The 22483-nt window shown below is 36.2% G+C and overlaps 1 protein-coding gene across 22 annotated transcripts in view; it reads right to left on the minus strand.

The window, feature by feature from the left end:
* The window catches only part of Atf2 (activating transcription factor 2), a 76169-nt gene that overhangs the window by 7863 nt on the left and 45823 nt on the right, over nt 1–22483 (minus strand). For 10 of the 22 annotated variants that reach the window (NM_001284369.1, NM_009715.3, NM_001025093.2 and 7 more), the window contains 5 exons: nt 21826–22004; nt 21068–21182; nt 17989–18075; nt 5421–5570; nt 4101–4307 (listed from right to left, as the gene is read on the minus strand). In NM_001284369.1, the coding sequence (NP_001271298.1) occupies nt 4101–4307; nt 5421–5570; nt 17989–18075; nt 21068–21182; nt 21826–22004 (738 nt within the window). Of the gene's footprint in view, nt 1–1975; nt 4308–5420; nt 5571–17988; nt 18076–20197; nt 20206–21067; nt 21183–21825; nt 22005–22483 lie in introns of those variants that run through there. The other 12 variants (NM_001284373.1, NM_001284372.1, XM_030246853.1 and 9 more) reach the window with 4 other exon arrangements.

Raw genomic sequence — 22483 nt, forward strand, 5'->3', positions numbered from 1 at the left:
AGCAACACTGTATTAAAGCACAGAACACAATTTATGCTAGCATATCCCTAATCAGTAAGAGGTTAAAGAATCCTTAGACTACTGTACTTCAAAATTGATGGTAAGAGCTGGAGAGATGGCTTAGTAGTTAAGAGCACTGGTTGCTCTTTCAGAGGACGAGGGTTCAATTCTCAGCATCCACATAGCAGCTCACAACTGCATGTAACTCCAAGTCCAGGGTGATCTAACACTCTCTCATAGACAATATATGCAGGCAAAACACCAATGCACATAAAAAAAAAAGTATAGGTGGTTGTAGAATTCTCTCCAATAACCATGAATTCACTAGCACCGAGCTAGGTTGCCAGTACCTCTTGATCTCCCTCTTAAGTCTTAAGTCAAATTAGAGAGTAGTTGGTTACTACCAAAGTATGCATGTCACTACTGCATGATCAGGGTTATTGTGTCATGCTGTGGTACACAGGTATCACAGCTGGGTAAATTGTTGGTTGCCTCCTTCCTTTGGCAGCATGCATGGCGATTTCTGATATGAAAGCTAGTCTTCAGGGAAGGGGCACAGGTCAGTCCAAGCTGAGGGATCTCTGGGCCTTACTTCTTTTTTTTGTTTGTTTGTTTTTATGAATTATGTATGTGTGTGTGTGTAAATGTATACACACACACACACACAAACACACACACACACACACACACACACACACACTGTAGCTGTCTTCAGACACACCAGAAGAGGGCATTAGATCTCATTACAGATGGTTGTGAGCCACTATGTGGTTGCTGGGAAGTGAACTGAGGACTTCTGGAACAGCAGCAGTCAGTGCTCTTAACCACTCAGCCATCTCTCCAGCCCTACTTCTAAAGTGCACGGTGTCTTAGCAATACAAACTTACCTTCTACCTCTGGGGGCTTATCAAGGGCAACAGCAATAGATTGTATGTTTTGTGAGTCTCTTGGACAACAACTAAAAAGAGAGTATCTCATGTCTGGCATTGGAGGTTTTGTTAGGTGGTCTTTGGCTCTTGGAAGAAGCTTCGTCTGCCCAGATGAGAAAGGTTCATTAAAAGTGTATGTATATTCATGCATGGAATATTATAGTTTTTTAAGTTAAATTTTGGAAATAGATAATAGTATGACCAGTTGTGGCTTTTTCAGACATCTTTGTTATTTTACCCACCTTTCTTCTTTTGTATAGACCTGCCTCCCCTTTACTAAAGAGCATCCCTTTCCCACTTCCCCATCAGACAGCTTGTACACTGCTTTTTCCTTTCCCCTCCTCCTCTCCACCCGTTCTTCTGTATCAACCTCTCTGCCTCTCCTTAAGGAGCCCCCTTCTCTTTTTCATTTCCCTGATCAGATAGTTCACCTGTACTCTACTAATTCCTTCTCTTATCCATAAAGTCTCACCAACATGATTTTGTCCAAATGTGAGCTGAACAGGAATGACACCAATGAACATGCCAAACTAGATGGCTTGACCCCAAGGCCACAACCCTATATACACCAAGAACTACAGGTAACTGAGGTAAACTGGGAATGGGAGAGATGGTGTTCCTCAGGGAAGAATATGCCAACTGGTTGTCTAGTGTCAAAGAGTCAGTCTCAGCTGGGTGTGGTAGCGCACGCCTTTAATCCCAGCACTCGGGAGGCAGAGGCAGAGGCAGAGGCAGGCGTATTTCTGAGTTCGAGGCCAGCCTGATCTACAAAGTGAGTTCCAGGACAGCCAGGGCTATACAGAGAAACTCTTGTCTCGAAAAACCAAAAAAAAAAAAAAAAAGTCAGTCTCGAAACATACATACAGGTAGTATTAGACAGACTCAATAGGTTATATTTAGGAACATCTATGCATATACATATATGCATGAAGTAGTAATTTGTTGAAACAAAAAAAAGGTCATGAATTTGAAGGAGAGTTGGAAAGGGCATTATTCTGGATTTGGAGGGAGAAAAGGGAGAGCAAAGTATAAATAAATTATAATTTCAAAAAATTTTTAAAAAAGTTTTATTAGTTAAGAACAATAAAAAGAAACATTTAAATCACTTTGTTGATATGTAAGTAATAGTAATTGATATTCTATCAGGTTTGCAAAGAATAGTTTTCATGGTCTACACATAAATCAGTATATGTACAATGTTTCATTTCACTTAAATGAGAAATGAATTTTATTCTAAGTTTTTTAGTAAATTCATTTGTTAGGATGATAACGATAAAATTTGTAACTAAATTCTAGTATATATTTGAAGTTTATGTTGTTTAGTAAGTCATGAATAATCATTTTTTCATATTATAAGTTAGATGGCTAAAAATAAGTTTTGTAAGAGGCAATCAGTTCGTCTTAAAATAACCAAAACAATATGCAAAATGCAACAAAGGCTTCTAAGAATGTCTGTCTCACATATGAAAACTTGCTATAAAATTTAGTTTGGGTAAGTGCGATACAGGATGTTAAAAAGAGCTTTCTAAGTATTTTAACAATTTTATTTGTGACACTTTTAAGATAGATTTAAGAAACAAGTGCCCTGTTGTGGATAGCCCTGGGGGTAATTATATTTGATGTTAATCCCATTCTCCTGTAGAGGGGCTAAGAACAAGAAACAGGTCAGCACTCAGGTGATTTCCTGTAAACCTGCTTCCCGCCTTAATTTGTAAAATAAAGGAGAGTTGATGGTTGGGCAGATAAAAGGGAAGGTGAGGAGAAAAAGAAGAAGAAAATGGAAGAGGGAGAGGACGCAGAGGAGGAGGAAGAAGAAAAGTAGAGCAGAAGCACATGGCCTGGAGAAATCTCAAGTTCTAAGGAGTCTCATAGACGTGGAAGATGGAGGGTAGTGGTAGATCTGCCTAATCTAGGCGCACAGCATATATTCATAATAACTGAGTTTTGTTTTCACTGGAAATGGGTAATTCAAAAGATTGATCTACTCATATGTTCACAATACCAGCTACTTGGAAAGCTGAGACCGGAAGATCTTGAGTTTGAAGCAAGTTTGGGCAATTTAGCTCCCTATGCTAAAACTCAAAATTACTAAAGGAGGCACTAGTGGTAGACCACTGAAGCCCCAATTTCAACTTCTAGTCCTGTTGTTAAACACACAAAAACTTGACCTATATTAATAAACAACTACAATTTATTAATTTCTAGTTACTTGTTAGTTCAAAAGCTACTACTGGAGAATATTCACAATGTCAAAAGCAAAATGATGAAAACAGAATGAAAGAGATAAAGGAAGGAGGAAAGAAAGAAGGAGAGAAGGAAGGAAAGAAACACATTTGATGCTACCTTAATACTTTTATTAAAAATCTTACCCAAGACTTGAATGGAGCCTTAAAATCTTTATAACACATGAGATCCTAAGAAATGTATTTGAGGCACATCGGCAGGGCAGTATGAAATAATTTGTTATGCCACTGGCCGAATATTACCTATTTTGTGGATAATTAGAATCCTTCAGTTTCCAAAGCTGTCAATCTGGCTCCTTTCACATGTGCTAGTTACTTAAGAAAGAACAACAGAATTGTAATTCAAAGAAAGAAAGTAAAAAACTGCCATTGGAACAACTTTATGGTTAATATAAAGGTAAAATGACAAATAAACAGAACAAATAAACAAAAAATAGCGATTTTTAAAAAAAGTTTTGAACTTTATAAAGTTCAAGCAAGGTTATTACAGTATTTCTGTACCACACAACTAAACAGTTACACATAAAATTTCTTCATTGTGTCAGGGTTGAAAGTTTGGTATCACTTCAGGTCAGAATTCACAAGGTTTAGGAAACCATGGCTTACTACAGAGTCTACATATGTGTCGTATATATCATGTCCTAAAATACTTGCAGGATCATCTAGAAAAAACTATGTTCCTAGTCAGACAGCAGTGGTGCACACCTTTAATCCCAGCATTCAGGAGGCAGAGGCAGGAGAATCTCTGAGTTCGAGGCCAGCCTAGTCTACAGAGTGAGTTCCAGGACAACCAGGGCTACACAGAGAAACCCTGTCTTGCAAAGCTACACACAAAAAACCAAACCAAACCAAACCAAACCAAACCAACAAACCAAGCAACACCTATGTTGCTAACTAATAAATAGAAGCAAACTGCTTGTGCCCATACCTGCAGCTGGCCATTTAGTGAACTCAAGTCTTCTGCTTTCTTCTCTAAGGACTGAACCCACACTTTCCTTTTTTGTCGGCATCTTGAAGCTGCTGCTCTATTTCGTTCTAGAAACTTCCTCCTTTTCTCATCAGGATCTTCATTAGCTGCTCTTCTTCGACGGCCACTTGTATTTTGGGTCTGAGGAGTTGTGTGAGCTGGAGAAGCCTATGACAATATGGAGAGAGCTTGCCTGTGAGTGTGGAATGAGTAAATTGACAGGTGCAAGACACAGTATTAAAAGGGAGGGTTGCTAACTTCATGATATATGCCTTAATGACATCAGCACTCTGGAACAAAATTCACCCTATGGCTGAATCCCTTTTAAATAACTGTGTGATAGTGAAATGATCAATGCAATAAACAGTGAATGTCTTCCATAAAATATGTGTATTTTTAGTGTCTTGTTAAAGAAATTCTACTATATTCATAGATGCCTTTTTCAGTCATTATCAGACAAGCTTCCTTCTGCAGCAGATGGGGAAAAAATAGAGAAATAATAGCTAAACAATAAAAGGAAAAAAGAGTATGTGTATTTTGATAAACTATTTTTACAAATGTTATTTTTAACTGATTTTATATCATTAATTCTTTGAAAACTAATCTCTATAAGTTTATAACTTTTTAGCCCGGTGTGGTGGTGCACGCCTTTAATCCCAGCACTTGGAAGGCAGAGGCAGGTAGATTTATGAGTTCGAGGCCAGCCTGGTCTATAAAGTGAGTTCCAGGACAGCCAGGGCTACCCTGTCTCAAAAAACCAAAAAAAAAAAAAGTTTATAACTTTTTTCAATTTTGTTTTGAAGAAAAATTTATTAAATATGCCAGTTGCACTAAAATAGTTACTTCTATAATATTTATTTTTCAGGTAAGGAGAGCCCCGTAGGGGCCTTGGTTTTCATTAATGGATCAGTTTGGTTATCTTTATTAAGCCCAGGACAAATCTTATTCATTAATCAGACTGCCCAATGTTAGGTACCCTCTTAGTCTTACAAATCCCAAACCGTGCCATAAAATATGGCAGTGTGGGAGACAAAACAAAACCAAACAAAGCTCTTGGAAGTGATGCTGAGGAACAACAACTTCTGACTACTAGCATGGGTTCCAAAGGATAAACTTGAAAAATTATTCCTTATCAACACAAAACAAATATCAAATTAAGATGGCTATATTTATACTCTATAAGCCTATAGGTTATAATTATATAAAGAAGTCACATAAGCTACACTGTATTTTCTTCTTAAGGATGACCAGAGTGATGAATAATGAAAGCAACACACATACCGGAGTTTCTGTAGTGGAGGTGGCTGGCTGCTGCAAGGACTGTGGGCGAGACTCTTCTGACTGAGTCCTAACCAATCCACTGCCATGGCCTTTTACAGTATCACCATTGGTAACTGGAGGGTGTTGCTGGGTCAAAGCAGCTTTTAATCTCTGAAATGCAAACGCCATTAAAAAAAAAAAAGGTCCCTATGTTATATACAATTTAATTCTCAAAGTACTCTTTGTTTAACCCAAAGACAGTGCTTGCCAAGGAACACTAAGTACATTGGCCTTTCCATTGCTTTCATTTACTTTATTTCACTGGATTACAGTAAACATCAACATGACAACCTGAGGTTTGGAAAGCTTCTCCGATGCGCTATCTGGTACAACTGTAGGACTTTATACTTTGTGTACTTATTTCTAAGAAGACCTAAAAAATGAAAATACAGTATCTGAACATAGCTAGCCTTGTTAAACTAAAAGATGTAATGTTAACTACTATGTATGTTTTGATGCGTACCCTAAGCCCATACCTCTTATCAGGCTTTGCCCAGATTCGACTTGGCTTTATCTGACCTCTACTTTCATGTTTTTAATGTCTACTTGTATGATAACTTCATGTTCCACTTTAAAACTTATTTTATTTATTTTGTGTGTGTGTACTTGTCATATAACTCAGAAGGAACAGGTTTCCTCCTTTCACCATAGATTCCAAAGTTGAAAACACTTTAACCAGATGAGCTATCATAGCAATTTGATGCCGCATTTTTTAGGCTACCATTAGAATCTGTCATACTGAAGAACTTAAAAATTTAAATCTATGGTCTTCCTCTTTTCTACTAGGAAGACCACTCCCTCTATCCTTTAGGATTTATTTATGTGTGTGTGTGTGCACACATGCCTGTATGTATGTACATGATGTTGTGTGCCTAGTACTCATGAAGGACAGAAGAGGGCATTGGATCCCCTGTAATGGAGTTACAGGCTAGTTGTAAGCTGCCATGTGGTTGATGGAAACCAATCTAGGTCCTCTAAAAGAGAAGCAAGTGTTCTTAACCACTAAGTCATCTCCCTAACTCTGGAAAATCTTTCCTTCTACTTTATTTTGCCAGTAACTGAATTAGACCTCATGAACATTGATAGTATGACAAATCCAGTATTATTGATACATTCTTTATAAAGATACAACGTGAACTAGGCTAGGTAGTACATGCCTTTGATCACTAGGGAGAGTCAGAGACAGTTAAATTTCAAGGCCTCCCTCGCTTCACACACACACACACACACACACACACACACACACACACACACACGCACGCGAGCATACACACCACCAATGAATGAATGAATGAATGAAATTTGAATGAAGTTTATTCTATAGTTGCATGCCATCATTTTATCTACTAATCAGATAATAAGCTCTTTAAAGCAAGGGTTATCTGTATCCTTTAAAACAAACTAGTTCAATGATTAATAGAAACATGATTATATATATATGGTGACCTCAGAGACTTGGAGCCATTTTTGCTGACATTGTTCTCAGTAACTGCAATCTAGATAAGCCTCAAATATCTGAATCAGAGATATTTTTACTATCCCTCACTCCCTTCCTCCCCCCAAAAAATAAATCCAGGGCTTTATGAATGCTACATGTCCATTCTACCACTGAGCCCCACCTCAGTTTCTACATTTTTCTTAAGAAACTTAATGCATGTATTTGAAGAAAAAGAGTTCTTTATATACATGTGGATCTGTGTGTAAGAGTCATGTAGTTGATCTAGTGCTTTACAAACTTGCTAGATGTAAATATAACTGTATAGGATGTTAAATGTTAAACAGATCATTGGCAACTATTACTCAGTGCTCTCTCTGAGGATCCAGGCATAGATGCTCAAGGAGAGCTTTTCAAAGAGGTTCCTAAATAATTCAAGAATTGTTTTCATTTTTTCCAACTAACACAACTTATAAAATTCTACAAAGATCCAAAACTTAGCAATTTCTTCGTTATATATGGACCATAATCCATAATAACAGATATATAAAATGTCACCAGACTTCACCTGAGATCATTATATATGTATTTTAGTAGGCATTTCCTCTTTAGTTGGATACCAGTCCCACTTTTACAGATTAGATAACTAACCATCATTTGACTCAAGGTCATATAGCCACTAAGTTCAATTACTAGGTCTCAACAGACCTAGTACACCATGTTATACCGTCCTCAGTATCACTAGAAAACACAGAGAACAGAAAAGATCACCTGAGACTACATAGTTTAATTATTCAAATAAAAACATTGGGGACTGAGAATGACAAGCATTAACACTGCCAACTGCTGAACCACATCACCCAGATCAAGTGTGTTTCTTTCTCTTTCCTGGCTGATTTAATGAATGTCAAAAGCACAATGTTGCAAGGTTCCAGCATCTTCATTGGTCAGCACATATAATAATGTATTATACAACAAAACCACAAATTTATATTTAACTCCCTCAAACTACAACCTTATGCAAATCATCAATCTTTTAAGTCTTAAATATCTTCAATTAGAAAATTAGTGATAATTTACTTGTAGGAATTGAAGCAAAAATTAATTATAATATGCAAAATTAGCTGACCTACAACTGGATTTCTTAAATTATTATTTCCTTATTTCTTTTATTATTAAAATTATGTTTATTTATTTTGTGTGTATGCACATCCATACCATCGGAGCACAGATGAAGGTCAGAAGACCACTTGTGGGAATTGGCTCTCTCTTTCTAGTAAGTGGATCCTTGGCATCAAACTCAAGTGGTCAGGCTCAGTATTAGGTGCCTTTATCCACTGAGCTACCTCATTAGCAGGTTTCCTTATTTCTTATAAATAAATAAATAATAAATAAATAAAGCTACAGAAGTCTGCAGGTTCTCAGCATAGGGGCAAAGAATTGGGAGAGTTGAGTTTATACAAATGTTTGTTTTCCAATGTACTTGGAGATCATCGGAAGCACTGGTCTGGCCTAACAGTCTGCACATAAATAATGTCCAAACCATGAATCTAGCTGTGATCACTGGTCCCCTCCCTCTTCTAAGCAAACTGAAATAACATTAATAACAAATACACAAAAATAAAACTAATAACAGGCAGGATAATGCTAAGTGGATGGATTAAAACAAAGCAGATAACTAACCAAATTAGTAACGGACAGAAGTGTTACAAATTAGTAACACTTAGGAAAATGTTCAAGAACACAAGGCAGAAAGATAAAAGCTGGAAAACAGCAGTGTAGGTTACATCACATAAACAGAGCAGAGAAGACTCTGGGGAGATGGTCAATCTTCAGATTTATGCCTTGCAACAGAATATTAGACATTAAAACATAAATATGAGTAAATAGTCTAATTTATGCTGGAGCTTCATTTCTGGATATAAAATGTATAATGTATTCAGAGGTTGAGCTTACTACTAGATTTTGTAATGGCAAAACATTTTTAAAGTCCTTAGGTAGAAAACATCATAGAATTTAAGAGCATTTAAAGTTTTATAGTGAAGAGCTTAACTCAGAATTAATGAAATACAGTAACTACACATAGGGGAGTGTGAAGTACATAAACACCACTCTCTTGAATAATCTTTAGTAGGGCAAGTTACTGCCATCTGAGCATTTACAGCAGCATCAGTATTCATTCATTATCCTCTCTGACTGCCCTAGGGTATACAGTACTCATCCAGTGAGGAAGCACTAATGTTTGCTCCATGCTGTTACATTGATTACAATGGGACTGACTTATAAAGTGTGCCATTGGGTATAGAATACAAAAAAGAGATTTAAGGGTTAATTAACATTGCTCTCAACTGTCGATTTTTAAAATTACACAAAAGTGCATGTAAGCTTAAAAAAATAGATTAAGCAAGGTGATGAAAGTAGTCAGTAAACTTTCACACCAACTGACAGAGATATCTAAAATTTACCCATATTCAATTGTTTTGATATTTTAAAGGCCAAATACCTTTGCTAAAAAAATTAATGCAAATCTAAATATAATGGACATTTGATTTACAAACAGACCTTTGGGATGGGCAGAGATACAGAAATTAATCATCATAATAAAAGTGAAAAAACTTCCTGAAGACTGAAGTTTCTTCTCAAAAAATCACTGACTGAGTTAGGATAGAGATAAAAGGAGAAATTCCATTGACTGGCAATTCAGTATTTTAAACAAGAGCTTTGCAAAAAGAATTTTAGCCTAGTATTAAGTATTCAAAGTATATCTGCAATCAATTAAGTTTCACATACTGCTAAGTACATACTAAGATCACTATTTCTCTCAAAAGAGAAGCTTAATATAAGTAAATAAAAAGTGAGTATCTAAAGAAATAAAGGTTGATCACTTAAATAAGATTTAAAATTCTTATAATCTCCAATATGTGCAATAAAACCAGGGTATAGTTTTAATTTTAAGGTAAAGGTATTCACTGTTTCAAAGAATAAAACATTTTTAAGAAGCAAACAAATGTGTGTTTACAGTTAACTTTTCATGATATAAATTTCGATTGCTATACTTAAAAGTTTTTTTCCTTAAGAGACAGATTAGACCAATTAAAGGACAAATAGCTTGCTGCACAGACCCACCTATTTTACACACTCATTCAGAGGTGTCTGCTTTAAAAAAAAAGTTATTTATGTTCTATGTTTATGTAGCACCTGAAAATAAATGTTATCACATCTGTCAGAATTCAAAAGGAACAAACTCCATCATAGTTCAAAGAAAAAAGATAATGTGCTCTCGGAACAATGTATGAACAAGTCAGATCCATATTTCACAAGTGCCATAGAAGCTCATCAGAGTGATAACCCTCCTCCTCTAGGGTGTTATCCTACCATCTGCTGCTGTATTACTTATCTTTATTTTGCAACTAATTAACAGCATAATCTTCTAAATTCAGCAAGTTAATTATCATTATTGTAGTCTTTGCAGTATCATCAGTCCTCATGAAGTCTTGTCTTCCTACCCCTAGAGAACACATGAAAATGAAGTCGGTAGGGAGAGGGTCTGTTTCTTCAGTGTGGGCTCATTAGGTGTTTGCTGATTAGCTCTGCATGCAGAGACAGGTCAGAAGAATTCTGCTGAACATGAGGTTCCATGCAGGGCCCAGCTAAGTTTATGTAGGTTTCTGAACATTTGCCAAGATGCCCTCTGTCAGCTTTTAGTAGAAACCCCCTGCAGAAAAACCACTGTGTGCAAAGATATTTCTTGGTTTGTCACACAAGTCTTAAAGAAAACACAGTGGAAGAACTCACTTTATAAAACCTGAACAGAACTCGAAGGTGATTAACATCTTACTCTAAGGAGTGTTTTTTTTTTCTTTTTAAATTATAAACATTCAGGAAAGTTACATTTATTAAAAGAGTAATATAAAAATAATTATTTATGGTTTATGGAGTTAGTGATAAATCCCTTAAGCCTAAATTTCATGAGACCTAGTTTAATTTTGTAGAAATTCATAGATTCTGAGGATTCTTCTACAGTGTTTAAAAGTACTAGATAAACATAGATATTTGTGAGTCTCTACTTATTTCTATATCACATTTTTAGTTTGCTAGAAGACAAGAAGCTTACTAAACTGGAGACTGAAATTTATGCTTTAAGAAAAATTATTACATTTATTTACTTATTGTCTTTGTGTGTACATATGGATGTGTGGAGGTCAGAGCTGGCTCTGTCCTTCTCCTAGGTAAGTCTCAGGGATCAAACTCAGGTTATCAGTTTTGATGGCAAACACTTGAGTCACCTGACTGGCCTCTGTGGTCCTTGAAAAGTTAATTTCAGAAGGGCTTGGTGGCACACACCTTTAATCCCAGCACTCTTGAGGCAGAGGCAGGAGGATCTCTGAATTGAAAGCCAGCTTAGACAAGCCAAGGCTGAATTCCAGGACAGCCAAGGCTACACAGAGAACCCATATCTTAAAACACACACACATACACACACACACACACACACACACACACACACACACACACCCCGGAAATTTCAAATAGGCAAATTATACTTTTTTGGTATCACTGAGAACCAGGCTATCCTTGAATTTTTTTCCTTTCTTTGCTTCACATTTGGCTACTGTGGGATTTCAGGTTAAAATGTTTAGACCTAAGACCGATTTAGTTGTATTATTTTATTGTCAGCATTAAGACAATTTTAATTAAGCTTTAAAATGATACTAGGATTTTTAAGAAAAATCAAGCCTTGCTATGTTGAGCAGAAATTAGAGAACTTAGGAAAGTTTCTCAGATAACTAAAGTAAAACATACTGAGTTTATAGAAGTACACTAAGTTTTAAATTAATTACATTTTAAAATGCAGTCATGACATAATTGTGCTTGGAAGTTACTTTGAGAACTTTTAGAACTGTTTTCAAAATAATGCAAACTGTTTTACTGTATCTTAGTATAAATTGTTTTTAGTCCCTCAATAATTTTTGTGCATAAAAGTCATCACTAAGTAGTAGCAACACACACCTTTAATCCCAGTGTTCAGGAGGCAAAAGGCAGATGTCTGTGAGTTCAAGGACAGCCTGATGTACAGAGCAAGTTCCAGGACAGCTAAAGGTACTCAGAAAAACCCAGTCTCAACCAACCACCAACCAACCAACCAACCAAATACTTACCTGAATATAACAAAACAACAAAATCCAAATATCTGATTCATAGAATATAAGTCTAATGCTCTGGGTTTTGAAAACAAATCAAAATTCCATTCTAGAAGACAGACCTCTTGACTGTCTCATTATTACCAGAAATATATCCAAGAAAAAAATTTTCATAATTTATGATCTTCCTAGATGAATGTCTTAGTACCTATAAAATGTTTGTTACATAAATAGTAAAGGACAGAAATTGCTGTAAATCAAATGTCTGAAGTTCTCACAACAAAATGGGAAGTTCTCACACCATGATCAGAATAGGAATCAGTAAGAATTAAGTTGGAGGTCCCCAAATATTTGAAAATTACATAATATATTTCCACTTGTCAAAGAAATCAAAGTGAAAATTAGAAGATTCATCATGATGAAAATGTAGTAAATCAAACTTGGTGAATACAAGAAAATGTATAGCTATAAGTGCCTATAGTAAAAAGTAAAACATTTTCAATAAATGACATAGGCTTCTACTGTAAGAAGCGAGAACAGAAGAAAAACTTAAAAGAATATAAATATAGCTTTATGAAAAATAAAGTGAGCAGCTCACACTAGTGTCTGGTGTCAAAGGTAGAGACTGCTTCAAGTTTGAGGTCAACTTGCATTTTAGGCCAGCCTGGTGAGAACTTATCTCAAAAAATTCAAGCTGTAGATTAATAGAAAAACATTTTTTAAATGGATGGGATGGAGCTCAGTTTGTAGAGTGTTTGCCTTACATGCATGACGTTCTAGGAATGATTCTTGGCACCATATAAAGAACATGATTGCTTTTCTAGTGCTGGAATAATGTTTATATGTACTGTGTGAAGATATGTTTTCCTTGCCTGCCTAAGGCACCTTCCGATTGGTCAAAATATAAAGTCTATGGCCTATAGCCTATAGCCTATAGCAACAGGCAAAATAGTAATGTGGGACTTTTGGACAAAGCGAGGAACTCTGGGAAAGTCAGGTGTGGCAGGATTCACCATCGAGATGAGGAGGAAGACGGACATGTGAAACTGAGGAGAGGTAACTCTTCATGTGGCAGAACCTAGATTAATATAAATGGATAATTAAGTCATGAGCTAGTTGGGAGCCAGACTAGCTTAAGGCCTAGGTATTCATAAATAAAAACCAGTTTTTGTGTCATTATTCAGAGCATGGGCAGGCATAGAAAAGCCCTTATGGTCACATTGAACACTTAGGTGGTAGAGGTATGAGGATTAGAAATTCAAGGTCATCCTCACCACATAAAACCAGGAAAGAGTAAATGTGTATCAGACTCAGCAATTGTGTTCTTCAGGTATTTTGTTCACTAAGCATTTGTGAGGCAGTGGATTCATTTTCTACCACTACAGATTATATTTCAAGACAAGAAAACAACAAAAGTTTACTCATAATAGCTCAACACTGGAAACTAAATGTACATCACTGAAAAAATGGACAAAAAAATTGTAATACGATCACACAATGAAATATTACTCTGCAATAAGATGAAGTTATGATATGTTTATCAACATGGATAAATCTCAGATATATATATATATATATATATATATATATATATATATATATGCTGAGCTACAAACGAAACAGTAAATAATTGAGTCTATTTATACTAAATTAGAATTTTTGGTGCCAAACCACAAAACAGAGATAATTAGAAAACTTTCTGGGGGCTGGGGAGATGGCTCAGTGGGTAAGAGCACCCGACTGCTCTTCCGAAGGTCAGGAGTTCAAATCCCAGCAACCACATGGTGGCTCATAACCATCCGTAATGAGATCTGACTCTCTCTTCTGAAGTGTCTGAGGACAGCTACAGTGTACTTACATATAATAAATAAATAAATAAAAATCTTTAAAAAAAAAAAAAACAAAGAAAACTTTCTGGGTATATGTTCATGGTCTATATGATAACAAAAGCATATATTATACAAATGGACATATTTATCAGAACTTTGTAGTTACAAGTCACTTATTTGAATATATACAAAATTTGCATTAAAATTATGAAACAATTAAGTGGAGGTTAGGTACAGGTAAAACCTAAATGACAGTATATAACAAATGAAGCTGGGTGAAAGGTACATGCTAGTCTATTATATTTCTTGCTCACTTTTATATATCTTGCATATACAAAAATTTCCATCAATAAAAATGTAAAAACCAGGCTAGAGATATGGCTCAGCAATTAAGAGCATGCAATGTATGTTTTCCCATAAGATAATTTTCAGCACCCAAATCAGGTGGCTCACTAGCATCTGTAACTCTAGCTCTAGGGGATCTGGTGCCTCTGACCTCCAAGGCATCTGCACAAACACATACACAGACAGACACATACACACAATTAAAAACTAAATAAATACTAAAAAAAAAAAATTAAAGCAGGAGTAGTGGGGGAATGCACTAACGAGATGGTTCGGTGGATAAAGTACTTGCCAGCGCCTATAAATCCAGGCTGGGGCTGTGGGAATAGGTGGACTCCAGGGCTTGTTGGCTACTAGTCTAGCTCAAACACCCAACTCCAGATCTAGTGAGAGGTCTTGTCTAAAAACAAGTGTGGTGGAGAGACACAGGACATGCTCTCTGGCCTCCACACATGCATGTGTGCATGGGCACACACATCTACTTATATGTGAGCATACATAAAACTTAAAAATAATTTTTAAAAAAATTTAATCAAAATTAAGGGTATACGTAAATAAAAGCATATTTACTTTTCCAACGAAAATTCTAGTAAGAAATTTAATTGGATTGTTAAATTTCAGTGGGTCATTCTGCCTCCCCCAATTTTTAACTAATGATTTACTGTTAACTTTAACAGACGACAGAATTATAGTCTAATAGCCAAAAGAATTTCTTTTAGTGTCGGGTTCCTCTTGGATCAGTTTGTGGGATAAAAGCTGCACTGATTGTGTGCATGTGAGCATGTCCTGATACATGCACCTCAACAGACCCTTTATTCCTATTCTACACAACTTTTATTTTCTGCATGCATGGCAAATTAAACACACTTTCTCATCATTAACACTCCATATTTAAGTAGAAAACACATAACAGAACACAAACAGAATACATCCCCAGTGAAGGTCTTCTGTCATTAAATACAAAAGATTTAACTCAGTAATTTAACAGGATTGACCTAAATGTTCTAAAAATGTGAAAACTTTTGTCTCTTCAGCTTTTGATTTCTTCTCTCAGCACAATCAGTATCTAGATCATTTATGAACCTCAATCATCCTTTATCCTTGTAATATACAAGTTTTACAGAAAAGTTATCATGTGCAAATTTCAGATGATTTGAATGAACAAATAGCATATAAAAAAACTAAGCTGTATAACAAGAAATATTCTTATGTGTGCAAATTGTTATTACCATAGTACTTAACAAAGAATTGAAGTAAATAAGAATCTAGCAATGGGCTGGGCAGTGGTGGTGCACACCTTTAATCCCAGCACTCGGGAGGCAGAGGCAGACGGATTTCTGAGTTTGAGGCCAGCCTGGTCTACAAAGTGAGTTCCAGGACTGCCAAGGCCACACAGAGAAACCCTGTCTTGAAAAACCAAAACCAAAAAAAGAATCTAGCAATGGTTATCTATTATTTACTAAGATGTATTAATTGATATTAAGAAAAATTATCACTGAATCATTAATAGACTACAGATCGTCTATCACACTGATTTAGATAAATATGAGACATTTTTTTATGCCCCCCTCAAGAATGTTAAGACAGTTTATGGGATCTGAATTAAGAAAAAATTCTAGGAATGAAAGCTTATTAATCGTTTTACTTTACAGATAAGAAAACTGAATTTCAGAAAAGTCCAAGCCATGCTGGGCCTAGTAATACAGACCTAAGTTGAGGCAAGAGGATCCCAAGTTCAAAGCCTATATAGGCAACAGAGTGAGGTCAAAGCCAGCCAGGGAAACTTAGTGAGACCCTGTCTCAAAACAAAACAAAAAGTCGGGGGTTAAGATGTAGCTAAGTAGCAGAGTACTTGCCTAGCCTGTATGAGGGAAAAGAACCAAAGGATGGCAAATACAGAATTAGGATTAAAATAAAAACTTATCTGATTTCTAATCTATAGCTCTTTTTTAAAAAAATATTTTATGATTTAATTATTTTATGCATTCTGATGTTTTGTCTAAATGCATGTCTGTGTTAAGGTGTTAGATCTTCTGGAGCTGGAATTACAGACAGTTGTGAGGTACCTTGTGGGAACTGGGAACTTAACTTGGGTTCTCCCTCCATGACCTCTGCATTAGCTCCTTTCCCTTGCCCTGCTTGAGTTCCAGTCCTGACTTCTTTGGTGATGAACAGCAGTATGGAAGTGTAAGCCGAATAAACCCTTTCCTCCCCAACTTGTTTCTTGATGTTTGTGCAGGAATAGAGACCCTGACTAAGACAAACTGGTACCAGCAGAGTGGGGTATTCCTCTGACAACCTGACCATATTTTGGGGAGGACTGTGGAAGGACTTTGGAACTTTGGCCCAGAAGATCCATTTGCTGTTAAGAGCTCTGTGAGATGTTGTGTAGGAGCTTGGAAGATAATGTTGACAACAGTGCAGAAAAATGGAGGCCTGGTTTGTGAAATTTCAGAGGGAAAATTAGAAACTCTTTTCAGGGCCATTGCTATTTTGGATTGTGAAGATTCTGTGGTTCTGGTTAGCTGGGGCTGAAGAATCAGCTGTGATTAACAAGATACCAGAATGTGTTCCAGAGATAGCCAAGGTTGTACTCCTGCTGCAGCGGGGCTTGGTAATATGTAAGGGTAACCCAGGGGGTACTGGCTTTAAAGGCATGAAGGGGTCGGGTCATGCAGAGCAGCTGAGGCTCGGCACTGTGAGAGGCCATGGAAGGCCATTGGTGAAGGTGCAGCCTCAGTTGCAATTGAGGGCCCAGGACTGAAGGGGTCATGCAGTGTTTTAGAGATGCCAGTACCATGAGATGACCACCAAGAACAGCAGCAGTGGAATACAGGCATCTGGAGCCTAGAGGAGGACGCGTGTGCTACAAAGGGCATGGCTGGAGAAGTGACCCAAGCCCTTGGAGGTGCCCAGAAGATTGTGAGTTGGATCCCAGACATTGGATGGTTGGAGATTGATTTTTGCTTTTGATTGTGACTGTGCCCTGATATTTTCACTCTTGAAGGAAGAAACTATTTTTGTGAACCCCACAGTTAAGAGACTTTTAATTGTAAAAAGACTTTGGATTTTAAAAGAGATGGATATTTTAAAGAGATTGAAATTTTAAGACTAAGTAAAGACTGTGGGACTTTTAATGTTATTCAGAGCCAGTGCCTTAACCAGTTAACCATCTTTCCAACTCCTTTTTTTGTTTGTTTTTTGTTTTTGTTTTTCGAGATAGAATTCTCTGTATAGCCCTGGCTGATCTGGAACTTACTCTGTAGAATAGGCTGGCCTAGAACTCAGAAATCCGCCTGCCTCTGCCTCCCAAGTGCTGGATTAAAGGTGCGTGCCACCACCGCCCGGTTTGGCCTAACTTTTTAAAGAATACAAATACCATAATGTTGAAAGCACAAAAGAAAAATAAGGTTTTCCTTTTAATTGCATGTATGTTTTCTAACTGGCATACTAGTTAGAGAACTTTGTGTAAGTGCTCAGCACTGCTATCAGAGCGCCTGCTTAACTTCAGCTGTAGTATTTATTTAGAACCTCCACCAGGAGTTTAACGCATAGACCAAACCACAAGCAACAGACACTAGAATTTTATTTCCAGCTCACCCTTTATACTTAAAGTATCATAAGCCAGTCACTACTCTAATGGAAGCTTTTCTTTTCCAAATTTCTGGTTCTTCTATAGTGAAATATAGCCCACAACTTTATAAAATGGTGGCCTTAATTTAAAAAAAAAGAAAAAAAAGAGAGAGACTCAATAAATGTTCAATAAAAAATCTGCTTACCATTTTTGCTTCTGACTGGACTGGTTGAGGAGAGGAAGGGCCTGGGATTCCTGGAACACTAGGCACCATGGTGACTGGCCGAACAAGCTGTGAAAAACATATTTAAAATAACTTTGATTCAGTATTTATAAAACAAGATGTACCTTTTTTATTACATATGACTCTTAATTTGTAACTTTGGATTTAGAAAATTTATCTTTCAAAAGTTGTCAATTTCTCTGAAATAATAATCTCCATGTTTTAACCTTTCTCAAAGGATTGTATTCTCCTTCCCAATCTACCTGCAAGGATCAAAACCAAGGTCTTGGGCATATGAGTCAAGTGCTCTATTATAAAGCTCTATCACTACCCACTTTTGTTTTTTTGAGATGGGATTTCATAAAGTTATTTTGGATGGCTTTGCACCCACTCTGTAGTCCAGGTTAGCTTGTCGTCTTAGCCTGTTAAGTAACTGGGGTAAGAGGCCTGTGTCAGTTGGCCTGGCTTTAACTTCCTTTTTATAAACCCATAATATTCAAAGTGACTGATACAAAAATGTGTAGATTATCTTTTACATTCCAATTTTGCAATTAAAAGGACTACCAAATCTGTGACAATAAAAATTAAAATAATTTCAACACAAACTGTAATTTATTAAAATAAGTACATGAATTTTCTAAAATGTATGTGCACTGATGTATTAATGTACTGTGTACTAACATAGAAGCCGGTGCCCCCTGATAATGCCTCAGGTGATACTTTAACAGGGTTTGCCACTTTCGCTTTTCACTTTAGAAGAGTAAGGTTAATTAATCTCTTTTTTTCATTACAAGTTGCCGTTAATACAGGCACATTCAAAAGGATAATCATTTTATCTCAAATACAAAGCAAGAATGTTTCCTGCTTTAAAAATATCTTCAAAAAAGAGAAAGCAAACCTTTCCCCGAGTCTTCACTAAGACTTTTAAGTAATGCAATTTGAATAACACGGTTCTGTTTAAAGAAGAAAAATATTTTGGAAATACCTCAATCAATGATAATTTGGACATTTAGATTACTTAAAAATTCCAGCACTCATGTGGAGAGGCAGGTGGATCTCTGTGAGTTCAAGGCCAGCCTGGTCTACATAGTTCCAGACCAGCCAGTGCTATATAGTGGGATCCTGCTTCAAAACTGGAAGAAAGGAAGGAAGGAAGGTAGGAAGGTAGGTTGGAAGGTTTTTTAAATAAACTTAATACTTAATATGTTACTAATTTTGTTGAGGAGCATATCCAAACCACAAATTTTAGAATGTTGCTACAAGTAAGCTTTAAAAAATAATCTCAAAAAGCTATATACTGGGCTGGTGAGATGGCTCAGTGGGTAAGAGCACCCGACTGCTCTTCCGAAGGTCCGGAGTTCAAATCCCAGCAACCACATGGCGGCTCACAACCATCCGTAATGAGATCTGACACCCTCTTCTGGAGTGTCTGAAGACAGCTACAGTGTACTTACATATAACCAATAAATAAATTTAAAAAAAAAAAAAAAAAAAAAAAAAAAAAAAGCTATATACTAAAGGATTATACCACATGAATCAACACTATTTATCCATGTAATAATAAAATTTTTACATTTCTTTACTTTGCATATATGTTTCCACATACATGTCATGGCACACATATGGAGGTCAGAGGACAATTGCTGGCATTGGTTCTCTTCTTTTGCCATGTGGGACATGGAGACTGGAACAAAGGTTGTCAAACTTGGTGACAAGTATCTTTATCCACTGACACATCTCACTAGTCCCGGGGGGGGGGAAAAAAACAACAACAAAACCCTCCAACTATATTCATTACATGAATGACTAAGGCTTAAAGTATTCTTTAAGAAAGTTTCAAATTATATATGTATCATAAATAATTTAGGGAAAATGAAAATAGTATGTTTTAGACAACTTTGCTAGATATCTAAAAGTTCTTTTCAGGATGAAAATGTAAAATGTTGGAAGACTAATTTGAAAGTATGAATAAAACTATTTTTGTGAAATATGATATGAAAAAGAAAATTTTCATCATTTCAAATACAGTGCTTTTACATAACAATTTAATCTTTCCAATTGTGTGTACATGTATTTATCTATGGGTGGGCATGTGTGCCAAGTTCTCACATCTTCTATGGCAGGAGCAATAGTCAGTTGTGAGCCATCTGCAATGGGTGCTGGGAACTGAACTCATGTCCTCTGCAACAACAGTGCAAGCTCTTAACCACACAGCTCCAGCATTTTTTTTTTTTTTGGTTTTTTCAAGACAGGGTTTCTCTGTATAGCCCTGGCTATCCTGGAACTCACTCTGTAGACCAGGCTGGCCTTGAACTCAGAAGTCCACCTGCCTCTGCCTCCCAAGCACTGGGATTAAAGGCGTGCGCCACCACCGCCTGGCCCAACATTATGTTTTTAAATGTTCACTAGACAACTCAATATAGTTAATTACTTTTTCTTTATTTCCCAAAATTTGAGTATTTAGTGTGTTTCTCATAAAACTTTTTTTTTTGGATTTTCTCACAACAGTAACCCAGGCTGGCCTAAAATGTATTATTTAGCTGAGGCTAGCTATGACCTTCTTCTGACCCTATCTTTATCTGTTGACTATTGGGATTCCTGGCATGTGTCATCAGGCCAAGATATGAATGTTTGGACTTTAACATGCCTGGGCCACTAAACTTCATGTAACCATAAAGGACAAGTGTGTTTTTTGAAGAATTTTTATAACTATAAACACCATAGCTATTTGCCAGCATTCCAAAACAAGTATCTTAAGAAATATTTGAATTTCATAAACCTAGTCAAACTGGAGTGAGGTGAATCAAGAAATAATGCAATAAGAATACAGAAAACAAGAGTGGGCTGGGGGTAAAGAAAGGTTTCAATCCAATTATGTTTGCCTAGAATATTATAGTCGATTACAGGTAATGATGAATAAATACTACTCCCAATTAATAAACACTTGATAAATTCCATTTTGTAAGCCAATCAAGCAGTTCAAATATATTTTCTGGTTATTTTACCCAGACCAGTTTAGATACAAAGACTTAAATTTAAATGGTCTAACTTTCCAACTTACTGGGACTGCAGCTGGAACATGCACATTAGAACTTGTAATTGATGCAGGAATAGCAACGGGCATGGTTTGTCCATTAGGAAGATGTAAGAGAAGAGGAAATGGGCCTGGTACAGGACTAAGAAAAACAAAACAAGGGAAAAATGTAAAGATCCATACCAACCACCTCTGCAAAGTAACAGTCTTTTCCCTCCTATTGCTTAAAAATAAGTTTTCTAACCTTAAAAGGGCAAATTACAAAACTTAGATATTTTTAATTGCATCTTAAATGCATAATCTATGTAAGAGTGTTTTTTTTAAAAAGCCTGGGGAAAAATCATGGATTTCCAATTTGTGAAATGAGAAAATTTCTCATCAGAAAGGTCTTGGGAGTTACTTTTAAGAACTGAGACAAATGTCATCTTGAAATGGAATAGCTTTGTTTTGTGTCAAAAACCATAAAAGTAAGACCATCTTAAACTTATAGTCTATTTTCATTATTTTAGCTAAGATTTAGATATTTATTGTCCAATGTGTTAGATAATATTATTTTTAAAATATTAAAAGTTTCCAAAACCCAAGACAGACAGATCTCTTTCTCCTTTTTTCTCTCGTGTAGCGCGCGCGCGCACACACACACACACACACACACACACACACACACACACACACACGTTTTAATTCAAGTAATTAAATATCCTAGGGAAAACCATAAAAAAACAAAACAAAACAAAAAACCCTAACAACTCATGTACAGTCAGTGAGTGACTGGAATCACTTACACAATTGGCCTGTTAGAGGATGGTGCCTGGGTGATTACAGTACTTGAGGTTGGTGAAGGTACTGCTTGTTGAATAATTACACTTGAGTCAGAACTTGTGAGCAGCACATTGGGAACCTGTAATGATGCTGGACGAACGATAGCTGATGTGGGCTGTGCAGTTTGTGCCAATGGTACTTCCTATTTAATTTTAAGATAAATAAAGGGTAGTATTTAAAAACGCAAGTTAATTCATGTATCCCAGTGAACAGAATGTAACACATTTATGAAAGCAACCACTAGATAATACTTAATGCCTCTACAAGTAAATTAATATCTAAAGTTAATTGAAAATATCTAAGCAGTTGTAAAGTTCAAATGTAATTCTTAAAATTTAAAAAAAAAAACCCCAAATCTGTGTTTTTGGTTCAATGTGTTTATTACTCTAAAATAAATTAGGCTGGGCTACTTGGCAATGTTTCTGTGAGAATTTCAGTAAGAAATACAAATACAATTTACTGTCAGTAATCAAAAATCAAAACCTGCAAGGGATTGTCCTATCCTATTTGCTTATTGTATTACAAAATCAAGAAACTGATCCAGCAAGATAGTGCTATGACTTAAACAATTTGGTGTTCAGATGTGGTGGTGATGCACGTCTTTGATCCCAAGGAGACAGA

This window comes from Mus musculus, chromosome 2 (assembly GCF_000001635.26).
Source record: "Mus musculus strain C57BL/6J chromosome 2, GRCm38.p6 C57BL/6J".
NCBI lineage: Eukaryota > Metazoa > Chordata > Mammalia > Rodentia > Muridae > Mus > Mus musculus.